The sequence below is a fragment of the Vombatus ursinus genome, unplaced genomic scaffold (genome assembly GCF_900497805.2).
Source record: "Vombatus ursinus unplaced genomic scaffold, bare-nosed wombat genome assembly UNPS02014957.1, whole genome shotgun sequence".
NCBI classification, from domain to species: Eukaryota; Metazoa; Chordata; class Mammalia; order Diprotodontia; family Vombatidae; genus Vombatus; species Vombatus ursinus.
The window spans coordinates 151,228-172,860 of NW_020954735.1; the positions used below are offsets into that span (position 1 = coordinate 151,228).

The window sequence follows — 21,633 nt, forward strand, 5'->3', positions numbered from 1 at the left end:
TTGTATTGCTGAGAAGGGTTAAGCCTATCAATATTAGTCATCGCACAACGTGGCTGTTACTGATAATTCTTTTCAATCCCCGTGGTTGCCATGTAAATAAACTCAGAAGAAAGACTAAAAAGGGCTGGGAGGAATTGGTGACCTTTGCTTTACTTCTCACTTGCTTCACCCTCCCCCAGTAAAGAAATTAAAGTCCCGACAAAACGCATCTAGTGCACAGGTGCCATTCACAGGTGCACATCATATACAGCCCTCATTCTGATTGTTTTATAGACTCAAGTAAGCATCCCAAATACCCAACACTTACAAAACTAACATATCAAGATATCAAGCAATTTATAATATAATACATGGGTATCACTTTAATTTCTGCCTCCCAAATTGCCTCCTCCACCCTCAGGCCAGATCCTGATCCTCAGTCCACTTTCTGTGTCAACTCCAAACCCATGGGAGGGGAAGGCAGGTTGAATTGCATATGAAAAATTGAATATGTAGTTGAATTGCATATGAAAAAGCCCCTGTGTCTCCCAGTAAATCAGGAAGAGGGAATAGCTCAGTCACTCATGCAAGTGGCTCAAGAAGTCAGTGGAAGCTTGTGGACTGTATTCATCACTCCCTCTCAGTAGGATGTGAATGAAGTTCCACCTGTCTGTTTTAGCACTTCACAGGAAAGATTCCTGCCTACACCATCTCAGATCTAGAGGCGGGGGTAGTGGCTCACAAACACATGGTTATAGTCATATTAGGACCTCTGACCAACTCCAACTTCTCTCCTTTTTTCCTAATGCCCTTTTAAAGAAATTTCAAGCTGTGAAATACGTATGCATGCCTTATGGGAAACAAAATCTCTCTAATTACACTCACATCTTGGGAAATCTGTGTTGCAGACATTGTTGTCCAATCAGAGTTTACACTTGTGTTGTAAGTTGCTATGCTCTTTGCATAAGGAAGAATTTCCTAATAGTTGGAGTAAACCCAAAGGAGGATGAACTCCTTTGGAAAGTAATGAGTTCCCTCTTGTTGGAGGTCTTCAAGCAAAGGCTAAATGACTACTTCTTAAGCATGTTGTCATCAAGACTCTTGGAGGGGTATCGATTTTAGTTCTGTGGCCATTCTTTTGATGTCAAGCCTTTCCCACCATCTCCAAGTCATGCTGCTTCCTCTTTCTCCTTATTCCACCAAATCTTAGACTCCCAGGCTTGAGTCACTGGGCTCTGATTGGTGACCTTTCACCTTATCTTTCCTGATCACAGACCCACCACACCACTTCTTGGGAAACTCCAAGCCATGCCACTACATGAATCTTGCTCTTCCCTACCACCCTGATTTCCAATTCTAGCTCCTCAGTGTGTTTCATCTTCCCTTTTAGAATGTAAGCTCATTCAGGGCAAGGACTGTCTTATTTCCTTGTCTTTGTATCCCCAGCACTTAGCATAGTCCCTGGCACGTAGAAATACTTAATACATATCTTTTCATGCGTTCATTCCATACTTAGTCTTTTCCTCAGGAAACAGAGACATAGTCTGTAGTCAAGCCCAAACTCAAAGCCGTTATTTCTCGTGAGATCAGCCACAATGTCTGAAGATTCAGGTTGCTTCCATGCCACGATGAGAGATTGGAAAAGAACTTGTGAAAGGATACGTGTATTAAATTAGTAAACAAATGGTTATAAATGATCAAAGCCTGTATCTAGTATAGCCCCTTCACTGCACATAGAGAAAATGAGATCTAGAGAAAGGAGGTGATTTGCCCAAAGTCACTAATGAGTTAGTAAAAAAGCTAAGGCTTAGAGTCAAGAGACTTAAGTTCTAGTCTAGTACTTATTAGCTATGTATAATAATGAAAAATTGGACTCAATTCATAATGTCAGTGGCTAAGCAAACTCTGGCATAATGAAATAATTGAACACTATAAATCTTTTAAAACAGTAAGACTATAGACATATCACATGGGCATGTGCATGTGAAATAATGACAAGCTATTATAGTAGATGCAAGATGGTCACAGCTCCATTGAAACATCTGTTTATTCATTAACAAGAATCAGAAGAAAATTCAGAGCAAGGCAAATAACTTAGAGTTTAATGTTCATAACACTCCGGAGGGGGACAAAATTGTTCAAGCTCATAATTTTTAATAAATGAGAGATATTCTACACTAAAATCCTCCTTGAGTTACTCCTTGTGGCATGCATGGAGGTGACCTAGGCTCTTACTATGCTGATGGACCACAAGCCCTAGCAATTCCTACAAAACTGTAAAGGTTTTGAGTATGGACCCAGCAAAGGATTGTATACCTATTATCTGAGGAAAGATGCAGAAGAAGACATACGTTTGTGGACATGGCTATTGTGTGGATTCATTTTGCCTGACTATGCTTATTTACAAGAATTTGTTTTCTTTCTCAGTCTTTAGGGAAGAGGGATATGGTTGGTGGTTAAGGAGAAAGTGGTTAGCACTAGCGATGAAAAAAGGGCCATTGAAGTATTTTAATGTACAGGAGAGAACGGAAGGAAGTTAAGAACAAAGTAGAGAGAAGTACTCTTTGACATCTTAGAAAGTAAGGTGTGGAATGTAATATATATGTATGTGTGTATTACATATATATTTTTAAAGCAAGTGGTATGAAATGGAGATTCATGGTTTTAAATACAATCCACTTTTTATATTCTTCTGGGATCATGGGAATGCTCTTTTTTTGGTGCCTAAGTTCATGATAAAAATAAAAATTTTGAAAAGTAAGGGAACTTGGCTGTTAACCCAAAATCATTTATCTAGAAAGCTGAAGTTATTCCTTCTCTAGAAACATAGACTTTTAATACAAAGACTTCCAAAATTTCTTATGAAAGAAGCCAGATGTGGGCAAGGCTTCAGACATTCAAACTGACTGTCAAGCAGAAGTTTAAAAAGGTAAACAAATATCTGGTCAAGAAATGAATAAGTGAGGATCTTTAGTATGTGCATGCTATGAACAGAAAAGCTATTACATATTTGATAGCCCAGCTTGAAGAAGGACTTTGAGGAAACAATGACCAGAAATCTATGGAAACCACAATAAAAGGGGAACATAGACATGGAAGACAGGCCTTGAAGAGAAATTATACTTTAAACTTGTATGCCACAGATGAACCTTAAACTAATGGTGGGGTGGGGATAAAGGAAAGAAGGTGATTCCTAAATTATACTATCTGGAATTAGGGGAAAGGCAGTAAAATTTCAAAAATACATCAGTAAAGGTAGAACCCCAGGTCTCTATTTGGTGTGGTTAACTAAGAGAAGATGAGTTGAATGTATCTGTGGTGTCTGGAAGTGATGCTACTGAAACAATATAGCAGTTTGGTAGAAAATGAGTTTAGTTCAGCATATTGTACCACACACTGCCATAGTCCAAATGGAATAACTATCTAAATGTAAAAAGGTATACTATTTTTAAAAAAGTTTTAAATCAATTATATTTTTTACCATAATAGATAGGGAAAAATTCTTAACCAGTTACACTATAGAAGAAACTGTAAAAGGTCAGATGATTTCTTTTGATTCTACTTTTAAAAGAACTGAAGTTTCTTAGTGTCTTCTCAGCTGAGTCTGTTGACAAGGATTTAGAATGAGCTCGATCCCTTAATGAATTTATGAGTGATAACTAATGGCCAGCTTTGGTATGTGTCATTTAATACTCAAGGATCCATCCTCCCTGAGGGGATCTTGGGAGCCAATTGATTTGTTGTTGTTTGGCTAGGCAATGTGGTTAAGTGACTTGCCCAAGGTCATGCAGTTAGTAAGTGTCAAGTATCTGAAGCTAGATTTAAACTCAGGTGCTCCTGACTCCAGGACCGGTGCTCTATCCACTAAGCCACCTAGCTGTGCCTGTTGGGAGTTAGTTGAAAGGCTTATAATATAACATCATTAACAACAATGATATTATGTAAAACAACAATAATAGCTCACATTTAAATAACATCTTAAGTTTTACAAAGTACTTTTTTTTCATATCATCTATGTGAAGTAGGGATTGCACGTATTTTGCCCATTTTACAGAGGAGAAAAACTGAACAGAGAGGAAAACAGGGAGATGAAATGACTTGTCCAGAGTTATATGTTGAAGATTTGTATTTGTATATTGTATAGCATCCTGAGAAAAATAACAACAATCTCCCTTCCCCCAACACATTTATATTTGTTACACCACTTTTATTCTCATAACACCTCTGCAAGATAGATGAAACAGGTAGGGTACACCCTTCTTTATCTGGGTAGATTGGGACAGATCCTTAAATCTTGAACCACCACCACCACCACTACCACATCATCAAACCCTGACAGCTAACTTTCTCTTACTAGGATTTAAACAATTCCAAGATGATACATATTTTGTTGTAAAATGATAAGGGCGGATTGTGTGGTTTCTAAGGTACTTTCTAGGTCTAAATCTATGATCCTATTATTGTACCGGTTTTTAACAGACAGACATCAGCTAATCAGCCATATAGATGAATAAGCTTACACCTCTTCATTTTCTCGGTGAGAAATATCAGAAATGGTATGTGACTTGCCCAAAGTCACATAGTAAAGTAATGTCCGAGCCAAAAACAAATCTACATCTTTCAACTCCCAGTCCAAGGCTTTTTCCAGGTGGTGTGGGAAAATTGGAGCCTGGGCATTGATTCTGCAAATGAGAAGTGGAGGGTGGGTTAGAGTAGATGTAAGGGCAAAACCAGAGTTTAGCTGCCACAACTTGGCACTGAGCCCAAAGCTAGAGACACTGCATGTGGGAGTCTGTCTTTTTAATTTTATTTTTATTCTGAACTTAAACACCAAATGAAATGGGCATTTCCATGTATACAATATAAAATAAAAAGGAAGATTGTACATGAAATTGCAGGTCTTTCTTATGTATAGCTTTCTTTACTTTTTAAGTATATAATAAGTTCAGCCTGAAGTTGTCAAAGCTGTCCTGCTTGTTTGTGCTTCTTTCTGACTTCCCTTTTGTTATCTTCTTTGCATTTTTTGAAAGATGCTTCAGTGACTCTTTTCTTTCTTTTCTTTTGCTACCTATACTTATCCCTCCCCACACTGTCCCACTCCAGCTATTGGAAACCAAAAAGGAAAAAGGAAAAACAAAGTCTTTTGAACAAATATGCATAATCAAGCAAAACAAATTTCCACATTGGTTGTATCTGAAAATTTATGTTTCATCTAATTTTTGAGTCCATCACCTCTCTGCCAAGAGGTAATAGCATGCTCTATCATTAGTCCTCTAGAACTATAGTTGGTCATTGCCTTAATCATACTTCTCAAGTCTTTCCAAATTGTTTTTCTTTACAACTTGTTGTATAAATTGTTCTCCTTGTTCCTCTCACTTCACTCTGCATCAGTTCATACAGGTCTTCCCCACATTTCTCTGAAACCATCCATTTCATCATTTCTAATAGGACAATAGTATTCCATTATATTCACATATCATAATTTGTTTAACCATTGCCCAAGAGATGGATACCCACTTAGTTTCTAGTTCTTTGCTACAGTAAAAAGAATTTCTATAAATAAGTTTGCATATATGGATCCATTCTTCTTTCTCTGATCTCTTTGGGGAGATAAGCCTAGTAGTGATAGTGCTGGGTGAAGGGGTGTGCACAGTACAGTGACTTTTGAGGCCTAGTTACAAACTGCTTTCCACAATGTCTGGACCAATTTATAGCTCCATCAATAGCGTGTTACTATATCTGTTTGCCCATAGTTCTAGTAATTGTCATGTTCTTTTTTTTGGCATCTTTGCCAATGTGATAGAACTTCAGACTTACTTTAATTTGCATTTTCTAATTTGGCTAGACATTTGGAATATTTTTCATATGGCTTTTGGTAGTCCATTTATTCCTTTTCTTTCTAGTCTTTTTAGAACAGTAACAGGCATTGAATTTTGTCAAAAGTCTTTTCAGTATCTATTGATATAATATGTGGTTTTTATTATTTTTGTTATTATGTTTATAATTTTTCTCATATTGAACTAACCCTGAATTCCTATATAAATCCAGCCTACTAATAGTGTGCACTGTCTTAGGGAGGGAGAGGGGCAGGGAGGGGAAGAAAAATTTAAAACCCAAAAGCTTATGGAGGTGATTGCTGATAAATGAGAATAAATTAATGAAAATCATTATAATTAATATTTTATTTAATGTTTTACATCAATATTCATTAGGAATGTTGATCTAAGGTTTTCTTACTCTGCTTTCTCTCCCTTGTTTAGGTATCAAGACTTTATTTGTATCATAGAAAGAGTTCGGGAGGGTCTTTTCTTGTCTTGATTTTGGGAATAGTTTATGTAATACTAGAAATCATTTTTTTCTTCACATGTTTTATAGAATTCACTTTCAAATCCTTCTGGTCCTGGAGTTTTTCTTTTCCTTTGGGAGTTTGGTATATTCTGTTAATGTGGGTATTTTATATTTTGGTATTCAACCACTTCATCTAAGTTATCAGTTTTAATGGCATATATTTGACAAAATAATTTGATTGTTTCTTTTATTTCCTCTGTCTTGAATACAAATAATTTTGTCCCTCCCCCAGCAGACTAGCTGTTTATCTATTTTATTCTCACTATTCTCAAAATCTCATTTTATTTATCAATTTAATGTGGTTGATTTTTTAGGATTTTATTTTGCTTTCGACTTTTAAAATCTCTTTTTTGATTTTCAGAATTTCTGTTTGGTACTGATTTGGGGGAGGTTTCTGGTAACTTTTCTAGTTTTTTTATTTGTATGTCTAATTCATCAGTTTGTTCTTTTTCTTTTTTATTGATGAATATGTCAAGAGATGTAAATTTTTCCCTAAGGACTGCTTTGGCTGCATCCCATAAATTTTGGTATGTTGTCTCATTATTGTCATTGTCCTCAATGAAATTATTGATTGTTTCTATGATTTATTCTTTGACTATTCCCTGTTCTTCACTCAGTCCAAGGTATTTCTTCACTGTGTTTGGTATTTTCTTCTGTTTACTCATATCTCTAGTTTTTCAACCGGGGGCTTTTGCTTTGGTTAAACTCTATTCCAGTACTCCTGGCTTGTGGGGATAGGCTCTGCTTGAGCTTGAGTTTGGAGGATAACTAGGCCCTACCTTCTGCTGGTATTGTTTGGTCTTATCTCTTGCTGTGATTTGGGCTAGATAGTGGGTTTGGTCAGGGCTGTCTGGATACATGACCTGTGTGGATACTGGACCAGCCCTGTTTCCTGCTGTGGTTAAGGTCTCTGGATTGCCTTATCCTGACCACTGTTCCAGCCTCTTTCCTGCTGCAAATTGGGTCCTTGGATCACTCTGTGCTGGGTGCTGCTCTGGCCCTATCTCTTGTTTAGGAGCCAATATGTTGTGTACTTTGCCTTCTACCTACCCTAGTTTATCTCCTTTCCATGCCTCTGCAGGATTCTGGAAGTGTTTTGTGCAGACCTGAATTATGTAGAAGAGTTTACAGCTAATTCTCTTTGCTTTTCTTTATAAATGTTTCTTCTGGTACATTATTAGTACTTTACTGAAGTGTTTGTGGGGGATCTGGGCTCCTCTAAGTCCTAACACATTGTCATATTCCCATAATTCTCCTGGGGAGTCTGAGTCTTACTGTCTTCCTTATGCAATTACACTGGTATTGGGGAGCAATGATGAGGACACTCTGATTAGGTCCTAGATTGGCAAATTAGTGAACTCTCTACAATTGTCACAAGGGGAAATTGAGTGCCAGGAGGATGCAATTAGATCTAAATTTCATATAGTAAGATTAGTCACAACAGTGACTGCCAGTGTCAAGAAATGGGTTTATGATAACAAACAATTTGCTGCCAGGGTTGTACTTAAAGCATTTCCACCTTGGATTATCTGTCATAGAATCATAGATTTAGATCTTAAAGGGACCTCAGAGGTCATTTAGTCTAACTCTTTAATTTTACAGAAGAGAAAACTGAGGCACAGGGAGGTTAAAGTGACCTGGCCAAGATCATATAGTAAGTGTCTGAGGTTGAATTTGAACCCAGTTCTTCTGACTCTAGAACCAGTGCTCTTTACCCTGTAGTAAACTGCCTTTCAGAGCTTAATTTGCAATGGCACAGTCTTCAGCATTACCTAGAGTCACCTCCATACCATGACAAGGTAGCCTTTTTTGATTAGGGCTGGATGAAAATTAGGTTAGGGAATTAAAACAAATAATATTATCACAAAGTAAATATCACCTCATTTGTCTGAAGCAATTTGTATGTCCTTAATTTTGATGAATTTTCTTTGCTGTGGCAAATGGGATAGGGTTTAGTAGGTGGTCTGTGAGGACTTTTGCCCCACATACCTAAAAGGTTTGAGAATTACTGCTTTACGTAGACAATATTAACCACAAAACTACAACCTCCCCTTCCTTTCCCTATCTCAGAAGCTGGGCACCTCTTTATGAGCTTTCCTTATTAGAAATCTATTCTTGAAAATGGGCATCTGAACAAAAAGAGAATGGAGCCTAGATCTTCCTAGTGCTGAGTCAAAACCGAAAGTAAAACTTTACGCAAGGTATCCTTTACCTCCTTGTTCCTCAGACTATAGATAATGGGATTCAACATGGGGATAATCATAGTATAGAGGACAGAGACCACACGGTCCTGGTTCAGAGAGTAACTAGATGTGGGCCGTAAGTACATGAAGATAATGGTCCCATAGAAGAGACTTACAGCAGTCAGATGGGAGGCACAAGTGGAGATGGCTTTGTGCTTGCCCTCAGTTGATCGGATTCTGAAGACGGCAATGATGATAAACATATAGGAGACCACGATGATGCACAAGGAACTGATCTGGATGAAACCTCCAATGGTAAAGACTAAGAGCTCACAGACATGGGTGTCAGAGCAAGACAAGGCTAACAGTGGGGGAATATCACAGAAGAAGCTATTTATGACGTTGGAGTTGCAGAAGTCAAGAAGGAAAGTCGAGGTGGTCAAGGTCACTGAGTTGACCACCCCAGCCACATAGCACCCAATCACCAAAAGGACACAGATCTTCAGGGACACAGTGACAGAATAGAGCAAGGGACTGCAGATGGCAACATAACGGTCATATGCCATGGAGGCCAAGAGGTAGCACTCAGCTCCGGCAAAAATGAGGAAGAGGCTCATTTGGGCCACACATGCTGGGAAGTCAATGACCTTGTGCTTTGACAAGAAGTCAGCCAGCATCTTTGGGACTGTGACAGAGGAGTAGCAGAAGTCAATGAAAGACAGATTGGTGAGGAAGAAGTACATGGGAGTGTGAAGGCGGGGGTTGATCCAAATCAGGGTGATCAAACCCAGGTTCCCTGCCACAGTAATTGAATAAATAACAAGGAATACACCAAAAAGGGTCCGCTGCCAAGTAGTGTCTTCTATGATTCCCAAGAAGATAAATTCCATAGGAGATGTTCGGTTCCCTTTCTTCATGGTCCCTGCTTAAGAGAGAGTAATGGTATTGGTGAGGATGGACGCAAATGGAGCTCTGTTAAGGTAGAACAAATTCCCCAAAGTAAGCCATGGGTGCCCTTCCTCCATGATAACCTCCTTCTCCCCTACCCCTGGCCTGGGCCACCTCAGAACCCATCTGGGTAGCTATTTGCATAGCTCAGATGAGATGGGAAGTCCTTCCAATGAGATAAAAGACCACCATACCTCTTGGGCTTGCCGTATATTCTCCTATATTCTGCAGAACCTTGGTACTCTCATCTGATGTACTGACCCCCTCAAGACCCCTAGGCCTTGCCATCTGCCCCTTTGCTCTTAGGCTTCTGGGCTTTTCCACTCACCCCAATTAGAATGTGAGCTCCTGGAGAGCAGGAACTGTCCTTTTTTTTCCTATTTGTAGCCCCAGCTTTTAGCATAATAATTAGCACATAGTAAACACTTAAATACTTCTAAAAATTTATTTCATTCATTAGATGTGAACCAAACCTGGGATTTCATTGTAATAGGGAGTTCGTAGGTGAGAAAGCTACCCATGCCAAGGCAGGTAGGCATCTGCAATATATAGTCTTAAAGAGTTGCCTGAGGCCCTGAGAAGGTAAGTAACTTGACCAGAGTCTCACAGCCAGCATGTGTCAGAGGCAGCACTTGAACCCAGAGCTTCTTGGTTCTGAAATAAGCTAGCTACTCATTATACCCTGTTGCCTCTCTGGAGAGCATCATCGATCCATAGAGCTGGGAACTCAAAGGAACCTTAGAGACCAGGTAGTCCAACCCCATAATTTGTCATATGGGGAAACAGGGGATCAGAGAGGGAAGAGATCTGCCCAGGACACAGAAAATTCACAATTAGAATGTCAACACTAGAAGAGACCATAAAGACCATCTAGTCCAACTCCCTCAATTTATAAATGAGGAAACTGAGGCCCAGAGAGGAAAGGTGATTTACCAAAGACCATATTACAATCTAGATCTCTCCATTCTTAGTCTAATACATTTTCCATACTGACTGGCACTCTCATTTTCTCTTCCTCACAAATCCAAGCCCCTTATTTCCCTCAAAATTGGACTCAAATGCCACCTCTCCAAGCAGCCTATCCTGATTGCCCCCCTTCCATTAACTACTTGTTAATTAGCCTAGTTGATGCTTTTTCAAGACCTAGGGATTCATGATTTATAGCTACTTATTCATACATCCTTACTTTGCTCTGTAAATATGACCTTACTGGTTTCTACCTCTACCTCCTCAGTCTAAAAACTTCCAGGGTAGGCACAGTACTTGCCTGTTCTGGGTACTGAGGAAGTGGAAGTAGAAATAAGCGGAATTAAGACATTGTCCTTGCTTTTCATCAAACTCATGTTATACTAAGGGATAGGGGTCAGGGCGAGGGAGTGGGAAGAGAGACACCAATAGAGCTGCCCATAAAACCCAACATTACCTGAAAAGTCCCCTAGCAAGGTACAAAGTGCTATGGAAGGCTCCAGAGAGGCTGTAACCAATCAAGGGAGATCATGGAAGGCTTCAAGGAGAAAGTGGCATTTCATAAAATTTCAGAAGTGGAGGAGACCTCAGAAGCCATCTAGTTTTCAACCCATATCTGAAAAAAAAATTCTCTACCATAGACCAGACAAGAGGTAGGTCTTGAAGACCTCCAGTGATGAGAAAATTATTCCCTGGTGAGGCAGCACATTCCACTTTGAGATCAGCTCTAATCGTTAGGAAGGTTTTCCTAATAAGGTTAAATTTTCCTTTCTGCAACTCTCACCCCCTGCTCCTAATTCTTCCCCCTGGGGCCAACTAAAGCAAACCTAAACTCTCTTCAGTGTAACAGCCCTATAAGTACATTAAGACATCTGTCTTGAAGGATCTCCCTTCCACAGTGGTCTCAGAGAAACTGGAAAGACTTATATGAACTGATGCAGAGTGAAGTGAGCAGAATCGGAACAATTTCTGTAGCAACAACACTTTAAAGACAACCAGCTTCAAAAGATTTAAGGTGTCTGATCAATTCAGTGGCCAACCAGGATGCCATAAAACTAATGGAGCATGCTACCCACCTCCTGGAGAGAAAGGGTGGATTCAAGATACAGATTGAGACATACATTTTGGATACGGCCAATGACAATTGGTTTTTCTTGGTTGTAAATATTTGTTTGCAAGGGTTTTCTTTTTCTTTATAAACTGGGGGGTGGGGGGGAAGGAAAAGTGAGAGTGAAAAAAAAGCAAATGCTTATTAATTAAAAAAATTTAAGTTAAAAAAAGAAGACCCCTCCCCAATCTTCTCTTCCCCAGGCTAAATATCTCCAATTTTTCCAATACATCCTCATACAGCACAGACTTGAATCCCTTCACTATCTTGCTTGCCCTCCTCTGGGCACTCTCCAGATTATCAATGTCCTTGTTAAAATGGAGAGCCTAAAACTGACTATCATCTCCCTAATCCTGGCTGTCATACCTCTGGATGCAGTCTATGGTTACATTAGCTTTTTTTGAACTGCCATATTACACCAGTGGCTCATGTTGAGCTTGTCCACTAGAACCCCCAGATCTTTTTCAGACAAACTTTTGGCTGGCCATTTTGTCCTTGAGAAATTTATTTTTTGAACTCGAGTGATGTTATATGTCTCTCTATTAAGCTTCATCTCATGAAATTTGGCCCAACATTGTAGCCTGGTGAGAAATTGTTGCATCCTAACTCTGTCATCCAACATATTACTTATCTTTCCCAATTTTGTATCATTTAGAAATTTGATAAGCATACCTTTAGCTGATTTATTGACAAAATGTTAAGCAGCACAGGGCTCAGCACCGAACAGATCTCTGGGGTACTCCATTAAAGATATCCTTCTAGGTTGACACCCAACCATTGATGACCACTTCTATCTGAATTGATCTTTAAAGGATATGAGGGAATTCAACAGACAAAGATGTGGGTGAGGGCATTCCAGACATAAGAAAAGACATAGAGGTAGAAAATCACATTGGATGATAGTGGATCATAGAGATGAGCAGTTTGGCTGGAGCATAATATAATTTGGATGGATGTGATGTGACATAAGGCTGGAAATGATCCAAATTCTTTTTTATATCCTGCACTCTGTTCTACCTGGCAAATGCCCCAGAAAAGTTTCTACCCATTGAAAGTTCAGAGTTCAAGAAGACTAACAGTAGTGACCTTGTAGCCTGTGGGCCTAGGTTTCAATCCTGACTCTGCCACTATTAGTCATGTGATCTGTGATCTTGGACAAGCCACAACTTCTTGGCCTCAGTTTACTCCTTGGTAAAATAGAAATAATCCTGCCTGTCCTTCCTGTATCCCAAAGCTGTGGCAAAGATCAAATTGAGATAGTGTGCATCAAAGAATGTGCTTTAGGAAGGAATGAATGGAAAACATTTATCATCATTATCATCATCATCATCATCATCATTAGTATTATGTGCCAGGCAATTATTATTAAGAAATGTTGGTAACTGATTTAGACCACTGTGACTTGGCCTTCACAAGGAAAAGTGTGAGTGAGCCAGGTCAACCCCAGGTTCTGGGTTGGAACCTCATTGTTTTTGGACATCCAGCTCATGAGCACATGTGGGAGGAAGATGGGTAGGCAGCTGCTTCCAGTGTGTGGTTTGAGGGGATACCTAGAAGGGATCTCCTATTCCCTAATCATCTGCAAGCCAAGTGCCAGTCCAGTGACCTGGGATCAGGGCTGCCTTTCTCAGAGTGTCACCTAACTACTCACCCCATATAGCCATACAGTTGCTAAATCTTGTCCCTTCTATCTTCATATTCATCCCCTTCTTTCCACTCAAACAGCCACCACCCTAATAATTCACGTCCTCATCAACCTCACCTCTTTACCTGGAATATTACAATAGCCTCCTAACTGAGCTTCCAGCCCCAAGCCTCTTGCCACTCTGATCCATGCAGTTCCCAAGAAGTATTTGAAGTATTTAGAGGGCTGACATATGATTTTCCTAAAGCTCAGGAATGACCATGTCACTCCCCTACTTGATAAACTCCAGTAACTCCTTATTACTTCAAGGATCAAATATAAACCTGTTTGACATTTAAAGCGCTTCACGACCTGACCCCAACCTGTCTTTCCAGCCTTATGCATTGCTGTTCTCTATACATATGTACTGTGCTCCAGCCAAACTGGCCTTTCTGCTCTTCATAAATGCCCATTCCATATCCTATCTCCATGCTTTTTCATTGGTCGTCCCCTATGCCTGGTACATACTTCCTCCTCACCTCTCCTCTAAGAGCCCCTGGTTTCTTCCAACACTCTCCCCAAACACCCCCTTCTACATGAAGCCTTTTCTAATGCCTACAGTTGCTAGTGCCTTCTTCCCCAAATTACCTTGTATCTAGTTGGTCCATACCGATGTATGTATATGATGTCTCTCCTGGTTAGATTGTAAGATTGCAGATTGCCCTTGAGGGTAGAGACTGCTTCACTGTTTCCCTCATGTCCCCAGAGCCTAACGTGGTGCCTGCATTTAGAAGGTACTTAATAAATGCTTATTGGTTGATCTCAAAGGCTTTTAGTCTTCCGGAGCCTCCTATCCAAGTATAAAACCACTAGGAGGGGTATTTAGTACAATCTGGTTGAGTGGTATGGCAGAGAGGGTACTGGATCAAAGACTTGGGTTAAAAGCTCTCTACTTAGGATAGGTAGTTTTTGCTAACATCTGAGGGACATGCTTCCTCCCCTAGGTAGCCTTTTGACCTTCTGACCCCTTATCATGGCCCCCTGTATCTGCTCCTTCTGAAGGTCCAGCTATTGCTGCATCCTTCTCCCAGGGGCTGCCATCCCCCACCTCCTGCCTCTCCTCCAGCTCACCTGGACCTGAACAGGGTAGACTGGCAGTCATGGAAGAATTTATACTATCCCACCCAGCACAGTATTGATATGGTGAATTTATGTAAAATGGATGGTCAATCACCTGTGGGCTCAGTTGGTCTGATCATGAGGTTGATGAGGCCAAAAATCCAGATGTTCTCTGTGGGTCTCAGTCATAGACTAAGCCCTTGACCCTGATCACAAACTGAGCCTGTGACCCCAGCCAGTCTATCAATTGTATATCACAAAGGGGATAATTAGTTAGTCAATAAACATTTATTAAGCACTTACTATGTGCCAGGCACTATGCTAATAAGAGAGAAGGAGAATGTCTGATCATATGAATATAGCTCAATGGGACACATTCCCATTATTGGGCAAACAACTCAGAGCATATGTTCTAACACTAGTGGTGTACTATACTGCCCCCTCCCAATACTGGCTGCCCCCTATGAACTTTCCCCTTATTTTTTGTACCTCTAGAGTACTATGATGTATTCAAAATAGCAACTTTTTTGTCTTATCCCTCTACTAGACTTTAAGTACCATAAGAATAGGGACTACTATCTCTTTGGGTATTTAGCACAGTTTTTTGTTGTTGTTTAGTCTTTTCCAGTCATATCTGACTCTCCGTGACCCCATTTGGGGTTTTCTTGGCAGAGATACTGGAGTGGTTTGCCATTTCCTTCTCCAGCTCATTTTACAGATGAGGAAACTGAGGCAAACAGGGTTAAGTGACTTGCCCAGGGTCATACAGCTATTACATGTCTGAGGCTGGATTTGAACTCAGGTCTTCCAGACTGTAGGCCTCCACTCTCTTCATGGAGCCATCTAGCTTTCCCCTCTGTAGGGGACAGAGGATTATTAGGTGTTTGCTGACTGAGTGGTATTTGATTATCAGTTAACACCTTAGTATCAGTTACCACCAAGTTCCCCTTCTCTCCACTGCCATGGCCCCACTCTGGCCCAGGCACTGGGTACCTGTGATCTGGACTGTTAAAATAGTTACGAAGCAATCTCTGTACCCCTTTCTTTCACCTAACCCCTCCATGCCTCAATGGATAGGTTTCAGAAGTGCTGTAGCTCAAAGAGTTTCTCCCTGGGTTGCAGGCTCTCTATTGAGGAGCATTACTACAACTAGCTAGGCTCTTCCTTGAAATGTTAGACATACAACCCTTCCCTGGACCCACATTCAAAGCCTGGTAGCACCTGCCTGACTCTGATTCCACCTCAACAGAAAACATTGGAAAAGGATGAGATTGGTTACTGAGGCTATCCTCCACCAACCTTCAGAGCTATATTTTTAAACAATTGAGGGGGATAATGGAAGAAAGGGGTGTTAATAAGTCTTGCTTTTTCAAGACCATTTTAATTGATAATTGAAGTCCAGTGTGATATGCTGGAGAGAATATGGGATTTATGGTCCAGTATGTAATTGACAACCCATTGGTGAAGCTGAATTGGCTCCGAGGGTTGGAAGAAATCTCAGAGGCAATCTAGTCCAATCCAGACTTAATCAGGAATGTCCTTTGAGGAACTCCTGACTGAGAGATTTCGAGTGATGGGTACATCGCTGCCTCTTAAGGCAACCCATTTCACTTTGAGCTAACTCATTCTTGGGAAGTTTTGCCTTAAATCAAGCTGAAATTTGCCAACTTCTTCTACCCATTGCTTCCAGTTCTGTCCTCTCCTGCACAAGGGAGGGCCCTTCAGGTATTGGACACAACTATTAAGGCCCCCATCCCCACTCCAGCCAAGTCTTTTTTTTCTGGGGCAAATCCCTTTCTAATCCCTTCACTCATTCTTTGTATGACTTGGGTTGGAGCCTTCTCTGACTGCTCTTCATTTTGTTAACATTTTGTCTAACATGGCCAGAACTGAACCCAGAGGCTCCCAAAGGCTCTGCCAGCAGTGTGGAAGTCTGCCAGGCCCTGCCATAAAGTTAGAAAGGCTTTAAATGTGGACCAAAGGATGAGTCCTGTGTCTGACATTCAAGGACCAGTGTAGCTAAGTGTGGTAAGGCTCATCACCAGAGAGATGGCAACCCTTGTAGAAACCCTGTGAGCTACAGCACTTCTGAAACCGGTCGTCTGAGGCATCGCAAGCAGAAGACAACAGGATCATCATTTACTCTGGCCTGAACCTTGTTCTTTCAGGAATGCAAATTAAGTTTGTGTTTTTGACTGACATATCATACTGTTTAGCTCTGAGGCCACTACAGCCAGCCCCCCAAGCCTTTCCACATGATTTCTTTCCCAGTAGATCTCCGATTATGCCTTACTGACAGGCTCAGTCTCTTACAAATGATTTTACTCCATGCTAGTAATCCTGAAATTTTGTGCATTATACACACACACACATACACACACACACACACACACACACACACACAGAGTCAATTATGTTTCTGGAAAGGAATTTGCATTCAAATTACTGATAGTTTACTTACCTCTGCCTCAAGTCATCTACAATTATATCCAGAATCACAGAATCTCAGAATTAAAAGGAATCTGAGCCCACCTAGTCCAATCCATACGTGAATAAGAATTCCCTTTGTAGTATATCAGGCAAGTGCGCATGCAGCTTTTGCATGAAGTCCTCCAGCGATGGGGAGCTCACTACCTCCTGAGTTAGCCTATTCTGTTTGTGGATATCCACAGCTATTTGGAAATTTTCCATTAATCTTCATCTCAACCTCCACAATTGTACCCAAGACAATAGAATCTGTGTTTGTAGACATAAGGGGCATGTCAGAGATCACCTAGTCCAGGGGTTCTTCATCTCTTTTGTGTCATGGACCCTTTAACCATCTGGGTAAGCCTAGAGATGGACCCTTTTGCAGAAGAATATTTTTAAATGTATAGGATCCCAAGGGAAACAAAAGGTTAGTTAAAATAGAGCTCAAATTATTTTTCCCATCCAGGTTCATGAACCTCCTTAAACCTATACTTGGATGCAGAGTCCATGGACCCCAGGCTAAAAGCCCCTGATCTAGTTCAATCCTTCATTTCACAGATGAGGAAACTGAGGCCCAGAGAAGGGAAGGAAGGAAGTTTCCCACGGTCACACAGGTAGAGCTAGTAATATTGTCTAGGTCAAATTCGACTTTTTCTATGGAAAATAACAACAGAAAAAGAAACCAACCTTAACATTTAACCCTGAATTTAAGTTTCTCTGGATGCCCACTACAAAGGGTGATGCATCTACTTTTTACAGGAGCTGAAAGACTCCTTATCACAATAGCCCATGTGCATTTCCTTCACAAGGTTCAACACTCCTATAAGGGAGGTACGGCAAGTATTATTCTCTCCATTTTTGTTGTTATTCAATCATGTCTGACTCCTCATGATCCCATTTGGGGTTTTCTTGGCAAAGATACTGGACTGGTTTTGCCATTTCCTTCTCCAGCTTATTTTACAGATGAGGAAACAGAGGCAAATAAGGTCAGATGACTTGCTCAGGTCATACAGCTCGTAAGTGTCTGAGACTAGATTTGAACTCATGTCCTCCTGACTCCAGAGCCAGCGCTCTAACCACTGTACCACCTAGCTGCCCTAGCAGCATTTTACAGATGGGCAATTGGAAGCTCCAAGAGGGGAAGTGATTTATCCAGAATCACCTGGCTAGTAACTGTTTTGAAGGTTAGGCTCAAACCCAGGTCTTTCAGCTCTTTTTATTCAATCGGCAGGCTCTAATTTTTGGGTCTTTTTTTTCTGATACCATGTCTTCATCTCACCTTCCCCCAGACGAAAGAGCAACCGTACCTTGCATATATTTCTTAAGTTGCTGGTAGATATGCCAAGGCAGCCGCATCAATAATCTACTTTTAAAAACTGCCTTAAAAACAAACAAACAGGCTTTAAGATGTCAAATACCAATTGAACAATTGTTCCCGGACTTACAAATCTCCTCTGGGAAAGGCCAAATGCCCAGGAAAAATGAGACAATGGATGAAGGTCTTAGTGATCTGTTCCCAAGGCAAAATAAGGCAAGCCGGGCAGACTGGAGCAGTGCGTGCAAGACTGCCTTTCCCCTGCCCTAAAGCAGCAGTCCTCTGGTCTCCCCAGGAGGCAAAGACAGTTCTTCCTATTCATTGGCATTTATACACAGACATTTCCCCAGTGGCCAGGGAGCCGCATAGGTCTTCCCAGCTTCCTAGGCTCAGGGTGCAGGATCCCTGAGAAACATTAAAGGCTTCTAAAAAAAGAGGCAATTAAATCTCCCCTTCCTCCCCTCCCCACTCCAGCCTTCTGCCACACTGAGTTAATTGCATAAAAATGGAGCTTCCTCTTCATCCCCACCCTGCCCTCCCCAAACAAACAAACAGAAAACCCTCCCACAGGAAAAAGCTGGATTGACGGAATATATGATAACAGGGATAGAGCTGGCCTGATAGCATTGCACCAAATGTGAAAACCCAGTTTGCTAAACAAATTAACAGCGTAATCAAGATGGAGAGGGGGAATGTTAACTCACCTTAAAGCTGAATGCGAACTCTTGAAGCAGCATGATGTATTAGACCAAGAGTTCTTAACCTTTTCTGTGTCCTGGATGCCTGGAGCAGTCTGGTGAAATGTATAGATCCCTTCTCAGAATTGTGCTTGTAAATGAATGCAATAAAATACATAAGAGACCAATTATATCAACATGTAGTCATATATATGTATATATTTAATACACACACATACATATATATACATATATATTATATATATACGTGTGTGTGTATGTGTGTGTGTGTGTGTGTATATATATATATATATATTAAGTTAACAGAACCTAGGTTCCAAACATCAATTTCTAATACATTGATTTGGAGTGAGAAGATCTGGATTTGAATACTGATTCTCTATGGCTTTGAAAAAATTACTTCACCTCTCTGGGTCTCATTTCCCTCTTCTGTGAAATGGAAGCAGGGGAGGTAGACTAGGTAATTTCTAAAGTCCTCTCCAGGTCTAAATGCTATGGGGCCTGGTCCTTTTTGTTAAGCACTTTGAAAAACAATTTAGTGGGAAAAAAAGGAAAAAAAAAAATTAGTGTATCTAATTGGCATACGAGATAGGTACTAATTACAAATTACAAATATTTCTCACTGAATAAGAGCCATTCCTCAGTTGATAAATGCCAAAAGGACATGAACAAGTAGTTTTCAAATGAAAAAATCTGAGCTATCCACAGTTATATGTAAAAATGCTCCAAATTATAAATAAAGAAATTCAAATTAAAACAACTTTGAGTTCTACTTCACATTCATGAGATTGCCAAAGATGAAAAAGAAAATGACAAATGTTGGAGGGGCTACTGGCAAACAGGCACACTAATGCACTGTTGGTGGAGCTGGGAATTGATCCAGCCATTCTGGAAAGCCATTTGGAACTAGGCCCAAAAAGTCACTAAACTGCATACACTTTGACCCAGTGCTGTTACTACTAGATTTATACTCTCAGGAGATCAAAGGAAAAGGAAAAGGACCTATATGTACAAAAATATTTGTAATGGTTATTTTGTAGTAGTAAAGAATTAGAAACTAAGGGGCTACTCATCAACTGGGGAATGGCTAAAGAAATTATGGTATATGAATGTAATGGAATACTATTGTGTTGTAAGGTATGATGAAAGAGATCGTTTCAGAAAAACCTGAGAAAACTTGTATAAACTAATGCAGAGGGAAGTGAGCAAAGCCAGGGGAACAATGTATCCAATAACAACCATGTAAAGACAAACAACTTTGAAAGATCTAAGAGGTTTAATTCAGTGACCAACCACCATCCCAGAAGACTGATGAGAAAACATGTTACCCACTTCCTGTCAGAGAAGTGATGACCCAAAAAGCAGAATGAGACAAATACGTTTGGATATGGCCAATGTGGGCATTGTTTTTTTTTCTTGATTATGCAGATTTGTTACCAGGATTTTGTTTTTCCTTCTAATTTTTCCAGTGAGGGGTTGGGAGGGAAAGAAAAATAATTCCTGTTAATTTAAAAATAATATCAAACAAAAGCTACATTTTTAAAAACCAAATTATTCTAATCTACTCCTGAGAGGCAGATTAGTGTGGTAGATGGAGAGCCAGGAGTTCAAATCTCGCTTCTCATAGATACTGAGTGTGTGACTCTGGTCAAATCACTTAACCTCTCAGTGCTCTAAACTCTGAGACCATAAGTTGCAGAGAAGGTGCCAACCTGCATTAGGAGAGGGAGTTTCTTCATCTGGGAGCTCCTTATATCCAGAAAGTCACAGGTCCAGTCCCTATCCCTAATCCTTAAAACATCTGTACAGGGGAAAGCTTTTTTAGTCTTTTTTTTGTCACCAGATGGCAGACCCAATTGTACTGAAATGCAATTAAGAGTATGGGTGGATATTGCTGGATGGAGGATTTGGGCTAAATATAAGGGAAAACTTCCTAATAATTAGAGCTGACTCCATTACCCTGTCTTAGCTCTGCCTCCCCAAATTTGTGCCATCTGCAAAGCTGATAAGCATCATGTCATCTCTGCCTTCATGTTAAACAGCACAGAACCAAGCACAGATCCCTGGAGACCTCCTTTCAAGTCAACATCAAATCATTACTGATTACTTTTTGAGTCCAATCATTCAACAAGTGCCAAATCCATTGCATTGTACCGTAGGTCACATCTCTTCATCTCTTCAAATGCTTTGCTAAATATAGGTAAATTATATCCATGCATTTCCCCATTCTATCAGCCTAGTAACCCTGGCAAAAAAGGGAATAATGTCAGTTGGGCATGTCTTAATGTTCCTTTTCTTATTGTTCACTAGCTACCTATTTAAGGATCTCATTTAGAATTTTCCCAAGGATTAAGGTGGAGTTCACTGGCCTAAAGCTTGCACATTCCATTCTCTTGTCTCTTTTTTTAACTGGAACCCCACATCAGCCTTTCTCTATTACTGTACCTATAACTTTAATTCTCCATGATCTTTCAAATATTACTTAAAGGACTTCTAATTTATCTTCCTTAAAAAGATTAATATAATTTAAATTTTTAACATTCCTTTTTTATTTTGAGTTCCAAATTCTCTCCCTCCTTCCAGCTTCTTTGCCACCCACTGAGAAGGAAGCAATATGATACTCTTTATACAAGTGAAGTCATGCAAAACATATTTCTATATTAGCTATGTTGCCAAAAAAAGGCAAGAAAAATAAAGTGAAACACAATATGCTTCAGACTGCACTGAGTCCATCAGTTCTCTCTCTGGAGGTGGATAGCATTTTTCCTCATGAGTCCTTTGGAATTGTCTTAGATCATTATATTGATCAGAGTAGCTAAGTCTTTCACAATTGATCATCATACAATATTGCTGTTACTGTGTATGATGTTCTACTA

The 21,633-nt window shown here is 40.1% G+C and overlaps 1 protein-coding gene across 1 annotated transcript; it reads right to left on the reverse strand.

The window, feature by feature from the left end:
* Nucleotides 1-8,488: 8,488 nt before the first annotated feature.
* Nucleotides 8,489-9,427, reverse strand: LOC114030316 (olfactory receptor 1019-like). The gene has a single exon (XM_027845117.1). It carries the CDS (start codon nt 9,425-9,427, stop codon nt 8,489-8,491), a length of 939 nt encoding a protein of 312 aa, XP_027700918.1.
* Between the last annotated feature and the right edge of the window lie 12,206 nt (nt 9,428-21,633).